The 14,490-nt window shown below is 44.3% G+C and overlaps 1 protein-coding gene across 2 annotated transcripts in view; it reads left to right on the forward strand.

The window, feature by feature from the left end:
* CALN1 (calneuron 1) overlaps positions 1 to 14,490 on the forward strand; it is a 312,731-nt gene that overhangs the window by 71,876 nt on the left and 226,365 nt on the right. For both annotated transcript variants that reach the window (XM_055001658.1, XM_055001659.1), the window contains exon 2: positions 1,967 to 2,091. In XM_055001658.1, coding sequence (XP_054857633.1) covers positions 1,974 to 2,091 — 118 coding nt within the window. In that variant the 5' untranslated portion in view covers positions 1,967 to 1,973. The remainder of the gene's footprint in view (positions 1 to 1,966; positions 2,092 to 14,490) is intronic.

The following is a 14,490-nucleotide window of genomic DNA, read 5'->3' on the forward strand; positions in this document are numbered from 1 at the left end:
CTCAGCTTCCTCTCCCTTCCAAGCTACCTCATCATATTTGAGCTTTTAGCTGCTCTGCTCTGATTGCAGAGAAGAAGAATAAAAGGGGGAGAAGAGAGGAAGTCAGAGTTCTTTCAGAAAATCAAGTTGGCAATTGGAGAAAGCATGGGTTGATGTTAATTGCACTTTAATTGGTCTTGTCCTTCTTGCAAGTAAAGAGGCTCAGGCAGGATGGCGCTTTGGATGGAGAGCTGAACACGCACCTACCTCTCCCCAAGTCCTCCAGCTGCCTCGCTCCCGATTCATTCCAACACACTGAAGGGTGGTGTGCTTTCTCCCCTCTCTCTCCACGCCCACTGCCTCCACACATCTCTCTGCTGGGTGGGGGCACTACTTTCAAAAGTGAACCATTGGGGCACAAAAATGGCCGCACAAAAATGCAGAATTGATGTGCATGGGGAGGGGGAGGGGTTTCTTAGTCTTAACAAAGAGGTGACGTCACAACATTACAACACATGCACAAACTTAAAAAAAAAAGTGACTTTAATTCTAAAGCCCACACAGTCTGTGGCTGAACTGGTGTCTGATATCAAGTATACAATGGACAACAGGACGCCAAATTGAATCGGTAGCGGGCAGTGTAAAATGCCCAGGTGCGAAGCAGAAGCCACCGCAATCGTGGCGACTGCTCAGAAATGGCATTTTTAACTATGAGTTGTTTTTCCCCTCTGCTGTGCCCTTTACAGCACTGTTAGTCCAGCTGTTCTTTGATATTGTGTGTTCTGTTGTGCTTTGTTCCAAGTTGTGTTGGTTCATTTGATATAATATGTTTGTTAGAGAGAAAGAAAAAGTGATGTGATTTCATGTTTGAATAGGAGACTTCATGTGTGGAGCTGATAAAGTAGTACTAATTTGTAGATCCTGGTATACCCTCTAAAATCTTTCACAAATTAACTTGCTCCTCACACAGAAGACTTTCTCCTGTTACTGTTGCAGTTTTGATTATTGAAATCCACTTTGGCTATAAATAAATAAATATCCCTCCCTTAATATTAAAAATTTAGAAATGTGTGCACAGTTTCCTATAACTATGGGATCCTTGCCAATTTAGTTTGAGTGCTACAAGAGAAGGGTTGTTTTTTTTTTGGTTTTTGCTAAAAAGCATTCTAGCTTTTTTGCTGAGTTCATTTGATTGCATTCATCTTGCAGATCTTCATTCATAAATGCCACAAAAGTTAAATGGGGGTATGATGCTATTGACAAATACCTGTTTTTAATTGTGATACCAATGTGAAATTTGTGCTTGAGAGAGAACCTGTGGTGGGATTTTTTAGTGTATGTGTATGTAAGAGAGGGTTGGTCTATTTCCTGAAGTTTCCTGCTTTGCATGGGTCTTGAGTTCCATACTCTGGATTCATTGATCTGCAACTGGCTTTGTAATATTGGGTTTTGCTTTCTCTGTATATGAATAGTGTTAGAGGCAAAGGATTTTTAAACTGTATATTTTGTACAAAGGAAGCATTTATTGCCAGACTGCTCAGGTCCCAGCACTTTTGTCTTCTGAGAGTTGGCAGCCCTGCAGCCTCACCAGGCCCCGCACTGTAAAGATCCGGGATGCTAAAGCCTTGTCAGGCCTAACCTACACATTGAAAAGGGGAGGAGGGAGGGAGAGCTCCTCAACGGCTGTTTGGGGAATTCACTGTGACTGAGAGTCACACGTGGGTCTCAAGTGCCACCGTTACTTGTCTCACAGTTCACATTCATATTAGATAACTCTGTGTGTGTGTGTGTAGGCTGTTTCAGCTCAGGAAAAAGGTGGGGAGGAGGCAGGAGCCCCTTCCTCCCTCATGAAGCTGTGTCGGCTCTTAGCAGCTATGCTGTCACCCAACTTACTTCCCCTTCCTAGAATGTGCTTTGGTCTTTTTTCAATGAAGTTTTGTCAAGGCTTAGAATGAAACCTCCGATATTCCTGTGTTTCTACCATTAGGGAAAAGATGCCATTCCATCATGTCACGGCTGGCTTGTTGTACAAAGGAAACTACCTGAACCGGTCTCTTTCTGCTGGCAGTGACAGCGAACAGTTGGCCAACATCTCTGTGGAGGAGCTGGATGGTAAGAAGGATATCTTGGGGCCTTATTTATTTACTTATTTACTTATTTGCTCAAGTCATTTATAATTCTGCAAGGCAATTTCTTGGAAATATTTGGTGAAAGGTGAGGGGAAGTGAGTGGCAAAAAGGCATGAAACAGCATTTCTTTGCTGTTCCTTAGCAACAATTACTGAAGTTTGCTGAATTAAGTTGGGGAATACCAGACCTGATTTGGTATTCCCTTTTGCGGTTGGTAATACTGAATTTTATTGAATCAGTATTTTTCAAGGAATACCAAACCCGAACTGCACATTCCCAGCTGAAAGTGGCACATGTTGTGCAATGAATGTCTTGGCAGGTTTCTAATGTGCTCTGAGACTTTCTATTTAAATGTGTGTTGTCTGGGGAATAACATCAAGATCTTTTTTTTTGTCTATGCTGTTTTTTATTGATTGATTGATAAGATACAAGAATTAGAGAACACATAACGTAAGAATTTACAGTGTACATAAGGAAACAACATGTAACATATTATGAAAGATTTAACAATTGAAAATATTTATTACAACAATTCAAAGATAGATTTATATACTTTCGATCTAAACCAAATCTTATTATTTTCCAAATACTTGAAAAAAGGAAACCATTTTTCATGAAAGAATGCATTTTGGAAAGTGCTCAGCTTGGTACAATTTGTCATTCAGTTTTTCCGAAATAAAATGATTCCAGATGTTTGTATGCCAATTGTCTATTGTTGGCACGTTTTTTAAATTTCCATTGAGTTGCAATAGCACTTTTTGCAGCTATTAATAAACTTTCTATGAGGTCTTTTCTTATTTTGGGAATTTGAAAGTTATTCCACTGGTCTAGGAAAATTAATTCTGGTTTCAAGGGAATTAAATACCCTGTAATATCTTTAACTGTTTTGATAATTTCCTTCAAAAAATTATTGATATGTTGACATTCCCACCAGCAGTGGGAAAAAGTTCCTATCTCTCTACATCCTTTCCAGCAATATGGGGTTAATGATGGATAAATTTGCGAAAGTTTTTTTGGAGTCAGATACCATCTATTTATAACTTTAAAGGTTTGAAATTTGGCTACAACCACTGAGGAGTTGTAAGTATTCGACGACCAGATCTTTTTCCATTGTTCAGTTGTTATGTCTTTTTTAGTCTTTCGACCATTTGATTTGGTAATTTAAAGTCCTGAGTTTAAATGTATCTAATACGATATTATATATTTTAGAAATTAAACCCTTGCCTGAACTTATCTGAGAGCCAAAACAGACATGACGAGATACCTAGGTTCAACTCGTGTTCTCTTACCTCAAGGTTTGGCAGGAAGTGTAGGCGTTCTTACAGCTTAAAGTTTATGCAGCTCCGAGCTGTGCGGCTTCAGGCGGGGGCCAGGCGAGCGAGGGGGAAGATGCAGCGATGCCCTCACCCAGCCCCCACAGAGCGATGCCAGGCTGCACGGGGAGAGCAGAGGAAAGGCACCCAAAGCATTGCTGCATCTCCCCCCCCCACTCACCTGGCCCTCACCTGAAGCCGCGTGGCTTGGAGCTGCATAGCTTGCCGTCGCTCTGCGGGGGCTGGGCAAGGGGTGGGTGGAGTGATGGTCCGTGTGATTGGGGTAAAGACAGAGCATGCTGGGCTATGCAGCTCTGGGCCATGTGGCTTTGGACAGGGGCCAGGCGAGCGAGGGGGGGAGATGCTCTGGGCGCCTTTCTTCCCGACTCTCCCGGTGCAGCCAGGCGTCGCTCTGCAGGGGCCAGGCTGGGTGAGGGGGGGGAGATGAAGCGATACTCCGTGAAAGGGTGGAAGGGAAAATGCTGTGATGTACCTCAAGAGTGGGAGGAAAGGCACCCCACGCCTGCACTTCCCTCCCTGCTGCTCTGTAAATGTTAAACTTTAAGTTGCAAGGACACCTACACTTCCCAACAAACCTTGAGGTAAGAGAACATGAGTTTAACCTAGGTATCTCGTCATGTCTGTTTCAGCTCTGAGAGTCAATGATTCGTTCAAATTCAGTTTTAGGAGTATTCATAATTCGTTTGATATTAATTTGTTCAGTTAAATTCTGGAGTTGCAAATATATATGCCAGTGAATTTTTGATGTACTTTATGTTCCAAATCAACTTTGCTTATGAGGCCATTTTGTGTTGCAATATCAACAGCAGCCAGAGCAACATTTCATGTTAAATGTCTGGCCAGTTTTGCATTAAATCAGACATGCTTATGCATTTTCCTTTTGTCTATACAATGGACTTTCCTGTTCTATTATTGCAGATGGCTAAAATGTGCCTTTATAAATTATAAGAGGGAAGAATATCATAAATGGAGTTATCACTGCATGTCTCATCTCCAGAGGCATTATTATAATGGCTATTGTCAGAATGCAAAACAAAACAAAGACAAAAAGTAAAATTTGCCAGATTTGAAACTTAAGAAGACCCTTGCTGGATCTGACCAGTGATCTTCTGGTCCAGCATCCTGTTTCACAGTCACACAGTGGCCAACTATTTTCCCTTGAGGGCCAACAAACAGTCCATAAAGGCCAATGCCTTCCCCTGATGTTGCCGTTTAGCAACAGGGTATTGCTGCCTCTTGATGAATCTGTGTATTCCCCTTTTAAAAATAGTCTTTTCTTATGGCTACTACTACATCCACTGGCAGTGAACTGCATGATTGAGTTACCTTTCGTTCTCTCCTTTATTTAGAAGCTCACTTGACCATAGGTCTTAAACTTAAAGCACAAAATTACATCAGTTAACATTTAAAACTTCATAAAATCACAGAAACATAATTCAGAGTCAAAATAAAACATTCAAAGATAAAATATCCCAATAAGATAAACATATTGTCGAAGGTTTTCACGGCCGGAGAACGATGGTTGTTGTGGGTTTTCCGGGCTGTATTGCCGTGGTCTTGGCTTTGTAGTTCCTGACGTTTCGCCAGCAGCTGTGGCTGGCATCTTCAGAGGTGTAGCACCAAAAAACAGAGATGAGAGATCTCTGTCTTTTGGTGCTACACCTCTGAAGATGCCAGCCACAGCTGCTGGCGAAACGTCAGGAACTACAATGCCAAGACCACGGCAATACAGCCCGGAAAACCCACAACAACCAAGATAAACATAGTATAAAATGCCAGCAGCTGTGGCTGGCATCTTCAGAGGTGTAGCACCAAAAAACAGAGATGAGAGATCTCTGTCTTTTGGTGCTACACCTCTGAAGATGCCAGCCACAGCTGCTGGCGAAACGTCAGGAACTACAATGCCAAGACCACGGCAATACAGCCCGGAAAACCCACAACAACCAAGATAAACATAGTATAAAATTCATAATGAAAAAAGATAAAATAAAATCTGATAAAATAAAATTTGTATTAAGATCTCTAAAATCATGGGTTAGATATATCTAAGAGCCCTTTACTAAGTCACATAAGTATACCTGTTTTCTTTTATGGTTAACACAACCCATTCCTTTGACATTTTAAAGAAACCACTGTTGTCAAAAATTTTGTCACAGAGTGAGTTATTTCTGGATCTGGATCTGCCAGTAATAGAGATATCACCCAGGGTTCCCCAGGTAATTGGCATTTAGACAGAATCAGAGTTATCCAAGGAGACCTGGGAGGATAGTAAAAGATGAGTGTTGTTAGTGCTCAGATTTGCCCCTACAATATTAGAAGGCTTATGAATATGGTTATGCCATAAGCCCCTTCTCTGAGTGTGTTTTGAGCATTAAAACTATTGCCCAAGCAGGCAGAAACATGTAAGCCAGATGCTGGTTGGGAGCTGGAACGTGAAAGCATGGGGAATGACAGGCGAGTCCAGTTCACCCTCTCCCGCACACTGGAGATGAACTAAGGATCCTGATACAGTAGGGCCTTCCTGAAGTTCCTAAACTAATCAACACAACACACTGTATTGATCTCCCCTTAACCACGTTCCTATTCTTAGGTGATTCAGGAAGCTGATAGCCCCACCCATCCACCTCACGAGTCATCAATCATTATTGATAACTTTAGTTCCATCTGGGAAAACCTAATCAAACCTTCCTAGTTCATTGTCGCACCTCAGAGATGGTTTGCCGGTTCATTGTCCTACTTCGGACACACTTTGCCAGCTTCTTTGTCTCTCCACAGACACAACTTCTCAGTCCTTTGTCCCTCCCCAGGAACAACCATTATGTCTTTGGTTTTTGTGGCAGAAGATACAATCTTCCCCCTGGGCAGGATCCACAGTATAATTGAACTGCCCTTCTGCCATAGCTGTTTGGATGCTCTTGGATCCAGCATCCACCCTCAAACCTTCGTTCAAGCTCTTCAGCCTTGACATGCAGGTCGCTCGGTGTTCTTTCTCCCAGACACTCTCTTCTGGATGGTAAATATCACCTAATCCCCTAAACTCTATCCAACTTTCACCACCGCTTTTTAGTTAGCTATGAGTGTGCATTGTGTGTGTTTTGTGCTGTGTGTGTTTTGTGTGGTTGATTTTTGTTATTTTCAATAAAAATCCCCTTTTTGGTTGAAACATCTTTCTAGATATTGAAAGAATTCTTTAGCCGGGACAATCCTCGTGTATGTTGGTGGAGATCCCCAAGTTACCCCCTCTTGCTGCCCTCCATGCATGCTAATTCCACCAACTAGCAAGAAGACTTTCCCTTTGGGTAACAGTGTCTCTATTGCACCAGATGCATAATCACATAGGTGATCCTAATATGGTATCTTAGCAAAGCTTCCTGTTAGTTCTGTGGTCAGAAAGGCGTTCAGCCTCGCAAGTGTGAAGGCATGTCTGTGGCTAATTGTTATAAGAAATCTCGAAGAATCGTGGGCAAAGGAATTCCTAATACAAGAGTAGAACATACACCTCTTGCATGGGTTAAAGCGCTGGCCCGATCAATATTAATCACCTTCAGACTAGTCTGCTTCAGTGCTTCTTGATAATTTACATTAGTGAGGCTTGTGAGAGGGGAGCCCAACAGCTCAAAGCTAGTGTCTGTACATCTTTCCCAACTGCTTCTGTGGTTATGCTCCTTTAATAAATATAGGAGACTTCTTTGGGCTTTGGGCAATGAATAGAGGACCTTCATTCTCAATTTAAAAGCAGCAATCCATGCCCTGAACTCCAAGGAACGTTACACAAATTCCAATCCCCTAAGTACAGTTCCTGAAACACAGCTAGGGACTCCTGCCATCCAATGTAAAAATTGGAGACGTCCAGAGATCCAGAGACCTCATTTTTCCAAAGAGCAGCCATAAATAAAATCGGGAAATATTTTGGCATTAAAGACTGTAATAGCCATCAATACATACTGACCAACTTTTGAGTAAAAGAATCTTAAGATAGTCTTTGAATTTGCTCTAGCAATTTCAGTTGCTGAGCAAATATGAGGTAATCAAGAGAGATTGTGGCTAAATATCACTCCCAAATATTTAAATTGAGTCACGTGCTCTATTTTCTCACCCCTAACAGTCCATGTTTTCTGCCTGGAGAATGTTTTATTTGAAAAGGCCATTATTTTTTATTTATCATAGTTTATTGATAGCTCCTCTTGGTTGCAGTAGTCAATAAATATGTTTAGCGTTTTACGAAGACCTGCTTCAGATCTGGATATAAGAACTGTATTATCCACATAAAACAGGACAGGAATTTCAAGACCAGCCAGTAGAGGTGCATGGTATGCTGATTTTCAAATGTGTGGAATCATGTCATTTATATAATGGGTGGGTTGGCACTGCTGATACTTTTAGATCTTACAGCAGCGTTCAACATGGTCTATCATAATCTTCTGACCCACTGCCTTGCCGATAGGGGGATTCATGGAACAGCCCTGCAATGGCTGAACTCCTTCCTTCACAATCGGGGACAGAGGGTGGCACTCGGGGAACAGATGTCCGCTCGCCATTCTTTGGTATGTGGCATCCCTCAGGGGGCAATTCTTTCCCCGATGCTATTTAACATCTATATGCGCCCCCTCGCCCGGTTAGCCTGCAGCTTTGGGCTGGGTTGTCACCAGTACGTGGATGACACTCAGCTCTATCTGCTGATGGACGGCCAGTCTGATCTTGCTCTGGATTCCTTGAGGCTGTGACGATACGGTTACATCAGAGTCACCTGAAATTGAATCCCCTGAAGACGGAGGTTTTGTGTCTGGGTCGTGGGGCAATCGAGCTGGGGACCCGGCTCCCAGCCCTCGACGGGGTACAATTGAAACCTTCACCGATGGTGAGGAGGCTGGGTATGACCTTGGATACCACGCTTTCAATGGAGGCTCAGGTCACGACCGTTGCCAGGTCTTCCTTTTTTTCATCTTCGACAGGCCAGGCAACTGGCGCCCTATCTTTCGCCCAAGGACCTGGCCACAGTAATCCATGCAACGGTCACCTCCAGGCTAGACTACTGTAACTCACTCTATGCTGGGCTGCCCTTGGGCATGACCCAGAAGTTACAGCTGGTCCAGAATGCAGCGGCACACGTCCTTACTGGAACGCCAATCCGAGCACACATTCATCCTGTGCTATGCCAGCTGCACTGGCTCCCAGTGGAGTTCCGGATCCGGTTCAAGGTGTTAACCTTGGTGTTTAAAGCCCTTCACGGACTGGGACCTACATACCTGCGGGACCGCCTCTTCCATTATATCCCATGCAGGGTGTTGCGCTCTGCAGACAAGCAACTCCTGGTGGTCCCCAGCCCGAAGAACATCCGTCTGGGCTCAACCAGGGCTTTTTCTGCCCTGGTCCCAGCCTAATAGAATGCTCTCCCACTGGCAATCCGGGCCCTGCGGGACCTGTTACAGTTTCGCAGGGCCTGTAAAATGGAGATGTTCCACCAGGCCTTCCGCAGAGGGCCAGAGGGTGTCCTCCTTTTTCCATCTAAGACCACCACTTCTTCTGGAGCTGCCCTCGGTCATCTGCTATGCTTGTATATGGACTCCCAATATTTGTTTAAATAGCTTGCTCCTGGGCTACTTTAATGATTTTTAAAAAAATATTATTGATTTTATGTTTTTGTGATTTTAATGTATTTTTAATGTTGTTAGCCACCCCGAGCCCATCTGTGGGGAGGATGGAGTATAAATTGAATTAAATAAATAAATAAATAAATAAGGTTTAAGAGTGCGGGAGCCGAAAGGCAAACTTACTTTAGAGCTTTTAAAAGGTAAATAATGCTGGTAAGCTGGCCCTCAGATCCACAGTGGATCTCATACAGTTTGAAAATCAGCCAAAATAGCCTTTAGTCAATTTAGTCCAAAGGTGGGATCTAGGGATGGAATCAAAACAGCTCTCAGATCCACAAAAGCTGCATAAAGATGGCCTCCAGAACAGGAATATTTATTGGCTAGATGGTTCAATATAAGGCAATGATCCACGGCTGAGACACCTTTCCTAAATCCCACTTGTTCAGGGTATCTTATACCTTCTGTTTCTATCCAGTTCAGCAATTTAGAGTGTAAGAAAGTTGCATACCTTGTCTATTGTTGAAAACAGGCTGATAGGCTGATAATTTTGGGGGTCATTTTTGGGACCTTTTTTGTATATTGGAACTATCATTGCATGCTTCCAGGACACAGGGATAATTCCAGTATAATTAATTTGGGTGAAAAGGTGGGGCAAAAGGTTACTCCACCACAGTAGATTAGTTTACAAGAAATTAACTGGTATTAAATCAGGCCCTGGGGCTTTACCTGAGCTCATTCGTTTTATTAGAAAACTTACTGTCTCTGGAAGAAACTGAGGCCAAGATTCTTTCAGAATCAAATCCTGGGATGGCTGCAAAGATAAAAGTTAAGTATTGCTCCCAAATCCCTGGGGCAATACATGTGAGAATACTAGCTGTCACAGCAATGCCTCCATTAACCATATTCCAAAAGACCTGGGACTTGCTGATGGCCATAATAAGGATCTTCCCTTTACAAATGGGCAAGCCACTTTTTATGCTTTACCAGGGTCCTAAAAGTTTTCTTCAATCATATAAGATCTGATAAATGGTTATATAAATTAGTGCACTTGAATAAGTGGAGGTTATATCTTATTCTTTCCAGCCAGTTTGGTGTACTGGTTAAGAGTGCGGGACTCTAATCTGGAGAACCGGGTTTGATTCCTCACTCCTCCACTTGAAGCCAACTGGGTGACCTTGGGTCAGTCACAGCTTCTAGCTCTCTCAGCCCCACCCACCTCACAGGGTGTTTTGTTGTGGGGATAATAATGACATACTTTGTAAACCGCTCTGAGTGGGTGTTAAATCATCCTGAAGGGCAGTATATAAATCAAATAAAGATCCAGAGGAGTTAGCTGTGTTAGTCTGTAGTAGCAAAATCAAAAAGAGTCCAGTAGCACCTTTAAGACTAACCAATTTTATTGTAGCATAAGCTTTCGAGAATCAAGTTCTCTTCATCAGTATCATGCATCTGATGAAGAGAACTTGATTCTCGAAAGCTTATGCTACAATAAAATTGGTTAGTCTTAAAGGTGCTACTGGACTCTTTTTGATATAAATCGAAAGTTGTTGTTGTAGTTGTTATGTATCCTCTGCACTCCTCATTGAACCAATTATTTTTCTGTTCGGATTTGGTGGTCATTGAAGATTTTGCACACAGTCTTAAAAAGATCTAAAATGCTAAATAATAATTCAGTCATTTTCACAGTGTGCCTCTGATTCTGGAATTCAGCAAGAATAAGATTACAATCATTAAAGTGCATGTTGTTCATTGCTGCAGGAATTAGCTCTGGTGTCCATCTAATTGACCTTAAACTTTTCCTTCCCTGTAACAGATGAACTGAGATTCCAGGTGGTAGGAAATAATCTTGAAAAAGTGACATAATGAGTTGTAGAGGGAGATAATCACCTCTATGACAATCACCTCCCTCAGACCCATAAATATGATAGAGCAAGTCTGGGGAAACCATCATATAATCAGTCACAGTGGCACCTCTGTATGTCAGGCATGTGTAATCAGCTACAGGATCCACTTTACTAAAATCACCAAACTATGGTTTAGTACACAATTGAATAGCTGTTTCCCAGAGAAATTGATCTTATGGTCTTTAGATGTTCTCTCATATAAATATGCATATTGAGAGCTCATCCAGGGGACCCATTTTCCCAGTGTTAAAAGGGCATTGTTGTGTATTGCTGGAGCTTGAGTTTGAACGAAGGCTCCTGAGGCCTACATGGCTATTGGGTGTTTTTGCACTGATAACGGCCAATCATAACTGTTGCCCTGTGCCTTGGGGGATGATGACGAGGTCCACAGGACTCAAGTGGTATAGCCCAAGCATTCTGAACCACAAACGGGTTGCCCTGTGCCAGATGTGGAGGAAGCCACGACTGAAAATCCTGCAGATTCCGCGACGCTGAATGCCGTGCTTGCAGAAAGAGGGGGCACATCGCATGTGCATGCAGGACCACCAGGAGCAGAGGCTCCCCCCGCAGCAGACTCTGCGCTGATGGCAGCCAGAACAGAAGAGTTCTTTCCTGCCTGAAGAATGCCACTCTGTGACCAAGTGTTCCAGCTGTACCACAGTCTTGACCACCCAAACACCCACCAGGGAAAAGATCAGGGCAATGGTCACATTGAAGGAACACCATGCGAGATGGAGGTCGACATTGGGCCAGCGCTCTCAATCATCTCAACAGACACCTTCCACCAAGTGTGTCCCAGGGAAGTAGACCAACAGCTCAAGCCATATGACATACACTTACCTGACTTCCAGGGTCGTCAGATCTTGGTGGCGGGTGTTGGCAAGTTCAAGGTCAGTTTCAAGAACTTGCATGGCGCCTCCACCTGGTAATCGTCGAGGGTCACTGCTCAAGTTTTCTGGGACTCGATTGGTTTGAGGCATTGGGAATCCATGTCACCAGCATCCAACAAATCAGCCAATTGGACATCGAGACCATCTGCTCTGAGTTTCTATCCGTGTTCAATGGCTCGTTGGGATGGTACACAGGACCACCGGTCTCCTTCGACCTAGACCCTACAGTGCTGCCGATCTGCTTAAAAGCTTGATGTGTTCCCTTCGCTCTCAAGCCATGCATCGACGAGGAGCTGGAGCGGCTGATCACACAAGGGATTCTTGAGTCTGTGTCACATGCCCATTGGGAGACTCCCATTGTCACGCCCATCAAGGCCAATGGGACAATGCACATCTGCGCAGACTATAAGTGCACCCTGAATAAAGCACTGCAGCACACACTTACCTGGTGCCGGTAGTGAGCCACCTCCTGGCATCACTAGCCGGGGGCAAGATCTTTGCGAAGACTGACCTGGCACAAACATACCAGCAGCTTCCAGTAGATAAAGCCACCGCAGAAAAGCAAACCATAATGACTCATCAAGGAATATTCAGAGTAAAGCGGCTCCAGTTCGGGGTAAGTGTGGCACCCAGAATTCTTCAAGGACTTATGGAGGGGCTGCTGCGGGGCATCCCTGGTGTCATCCTGTATTTTGATGACATCCTGTTCGCGAGAACATCTTTTACAGAACTCGCCAACTGCCTTTGACAAGTACTCTGTCGTCTCCAGGACATCGGACTCAAGGTTAAGAAGGAAAAGTGCCCATTTGGTGTGCCTCGAGTATAGTACCTGGGATTCCTGATTGATGCCGACAGAATCCACCCTACAGCCAGCAAGGTGTGGGCCATCTGCAGTGCACCACCACCTCGTTCCAAAAAAGAACTTCAATAGTTTCTCGGGCTTCTGAACTTTTACCATTGGAAACACGACCAGGCATTCTCCACAGTCGAGCTCCTTTCATCGGACAGCGTGCTTACCTATTATGACGAACTCAAGCCGCTCATGCTCAGCTGCGATGCCTCACCTTACTGAATCAGCGCAATCGTAAGCCATCAAATGCCTGATGGGCGGGAGGCCCCTATCACTTACTTCTCCAGGACCTTGTCACCAGCGGAATGGAACTATGCCCAGATCGACAAAGAGGCTCTTGCTCTCGTCATAGGTGTAAAAAGGTTCCACGACTAGGTCTACGGATGGCACTTCGAGATCGCCACTGATCACAAGCCACTACTAGGCTCTTCCCCCCAGACCGACAGACCCCGCAGGTCATGTTTCAGAGAATGCTGCAGTGTTTGGTTTTCCTGTCCACTTATGACTATGGACTTTCCTATCATCCGGGCAAAGGCCTGGGGCATGCTGATGCCTTCAGTCGTCTGCCGCTGCTGGGCCCTACCACCGACCCATCTCCTGCTCATGGTGTCATGCAGCTAGAAGACCCTCCCCAACCTCCTCTCCTTGTTTCAGACATTGTAGCCCACTCTGCTAAGGACCCCACACTCTCCCGGGTCCTCAACTGGGTGTGGAGGGGGTGGCCTGCCAGCTGGCTGGACATTAAGTTCCAGCCCTTCAGTTCCCGCCAGCACAAGTTATCAGCCCACGAGGGATGCCTGCTCTGGAGGAACAGAGTCGTCGTCCCATCCAGGCTGCGTCAGTGTGTTCTGGAGACACTTCATGTGGGGCACCTGGGGATCGTTAGAATGAAGGATCTGGCCCGCAACTACATGTGGTGGCCAGGGATGGACCAATCGGTGGAAAGGTGGGTCTGGACCTGTCAGCCCTGCCAGGAGTCTTGCCCCGACATGCCATAGGCCCCTGTGTTCCCATGGGAGACAACACGCACACCGCGGTCGCAGCTCCAAATGGACTTCGCCGGGCCTTTTCAAGGGCACATATTCCTCATTTTGGTGGACTCATTTTCAAAGTTGCTGGAAGTGATTCCCACGTTGGCCATGATGTCCGCAGTAGTCGCTGCACACATAGCATCAGAGACTACCTTGTACACTCTGATCTCACTGTGCATCCTAAAACTACTTATATTAAAGGCCATTACAAATGTGGTAACTGTACTTGTCTTTAAATGGCAGAGACATTGTTTTGCCTGATGGTGGTATGACTGTTCCTTTAAATGCTTTCTCTACATGTAAGGCTTTGGGTGTTGTTTATGTTATTATATGTAACTGTAACAAACTGTACATTGGCAACACCTGTTGACCATTACGAGTTCACATTTTGGAACACTTATCTAGAATATGAAATCAGGTTTTGGATGCTCCTCTGACAGAACACTTCCGGCTTCATCATACAAAGGAAACTGAGTTTCATTTTTCTGTCCTTCATGTGTCCAAACAAAAGGATCCCAAGAGAATGCGTGGGGACCTTGCTCGCAAAGATTCCTTCTGGATCCACTGTCTTAACACTTTAAAACCCAAGGGACTGAATGTGGATTTATCTTTGACTTGTTTTTTGTAAGTTAAATTGAAGCACAGTCATTTTAAGAGAGCCTTTTTGTTATGGGACTGAAGGCGGATTTATCCTTCATCTGTTCTTTGTGATTTAAATTGAGGCAGAGTCACTTTAAGAGAACTCTTTATATACATTGTCGGCACGGGAATCTCTTGTCAGC

This window comes from Eublepharis macularius, chromosome 17, assembly GCF_028583425.1.
Source record: "Eublepharis macularius isolate TG4126 chromosome 17, MPM_Emac_v1.0, whole genome shotgun sequence".
In the NCBI taxonomy this organism is placed as follows: domain Eukaryota; kingdom Metazoa; phylum Chordata; class Lepidosauria; order Squamata; family Eublepharidae; genus Eublepharis; species Eublepharis macularius.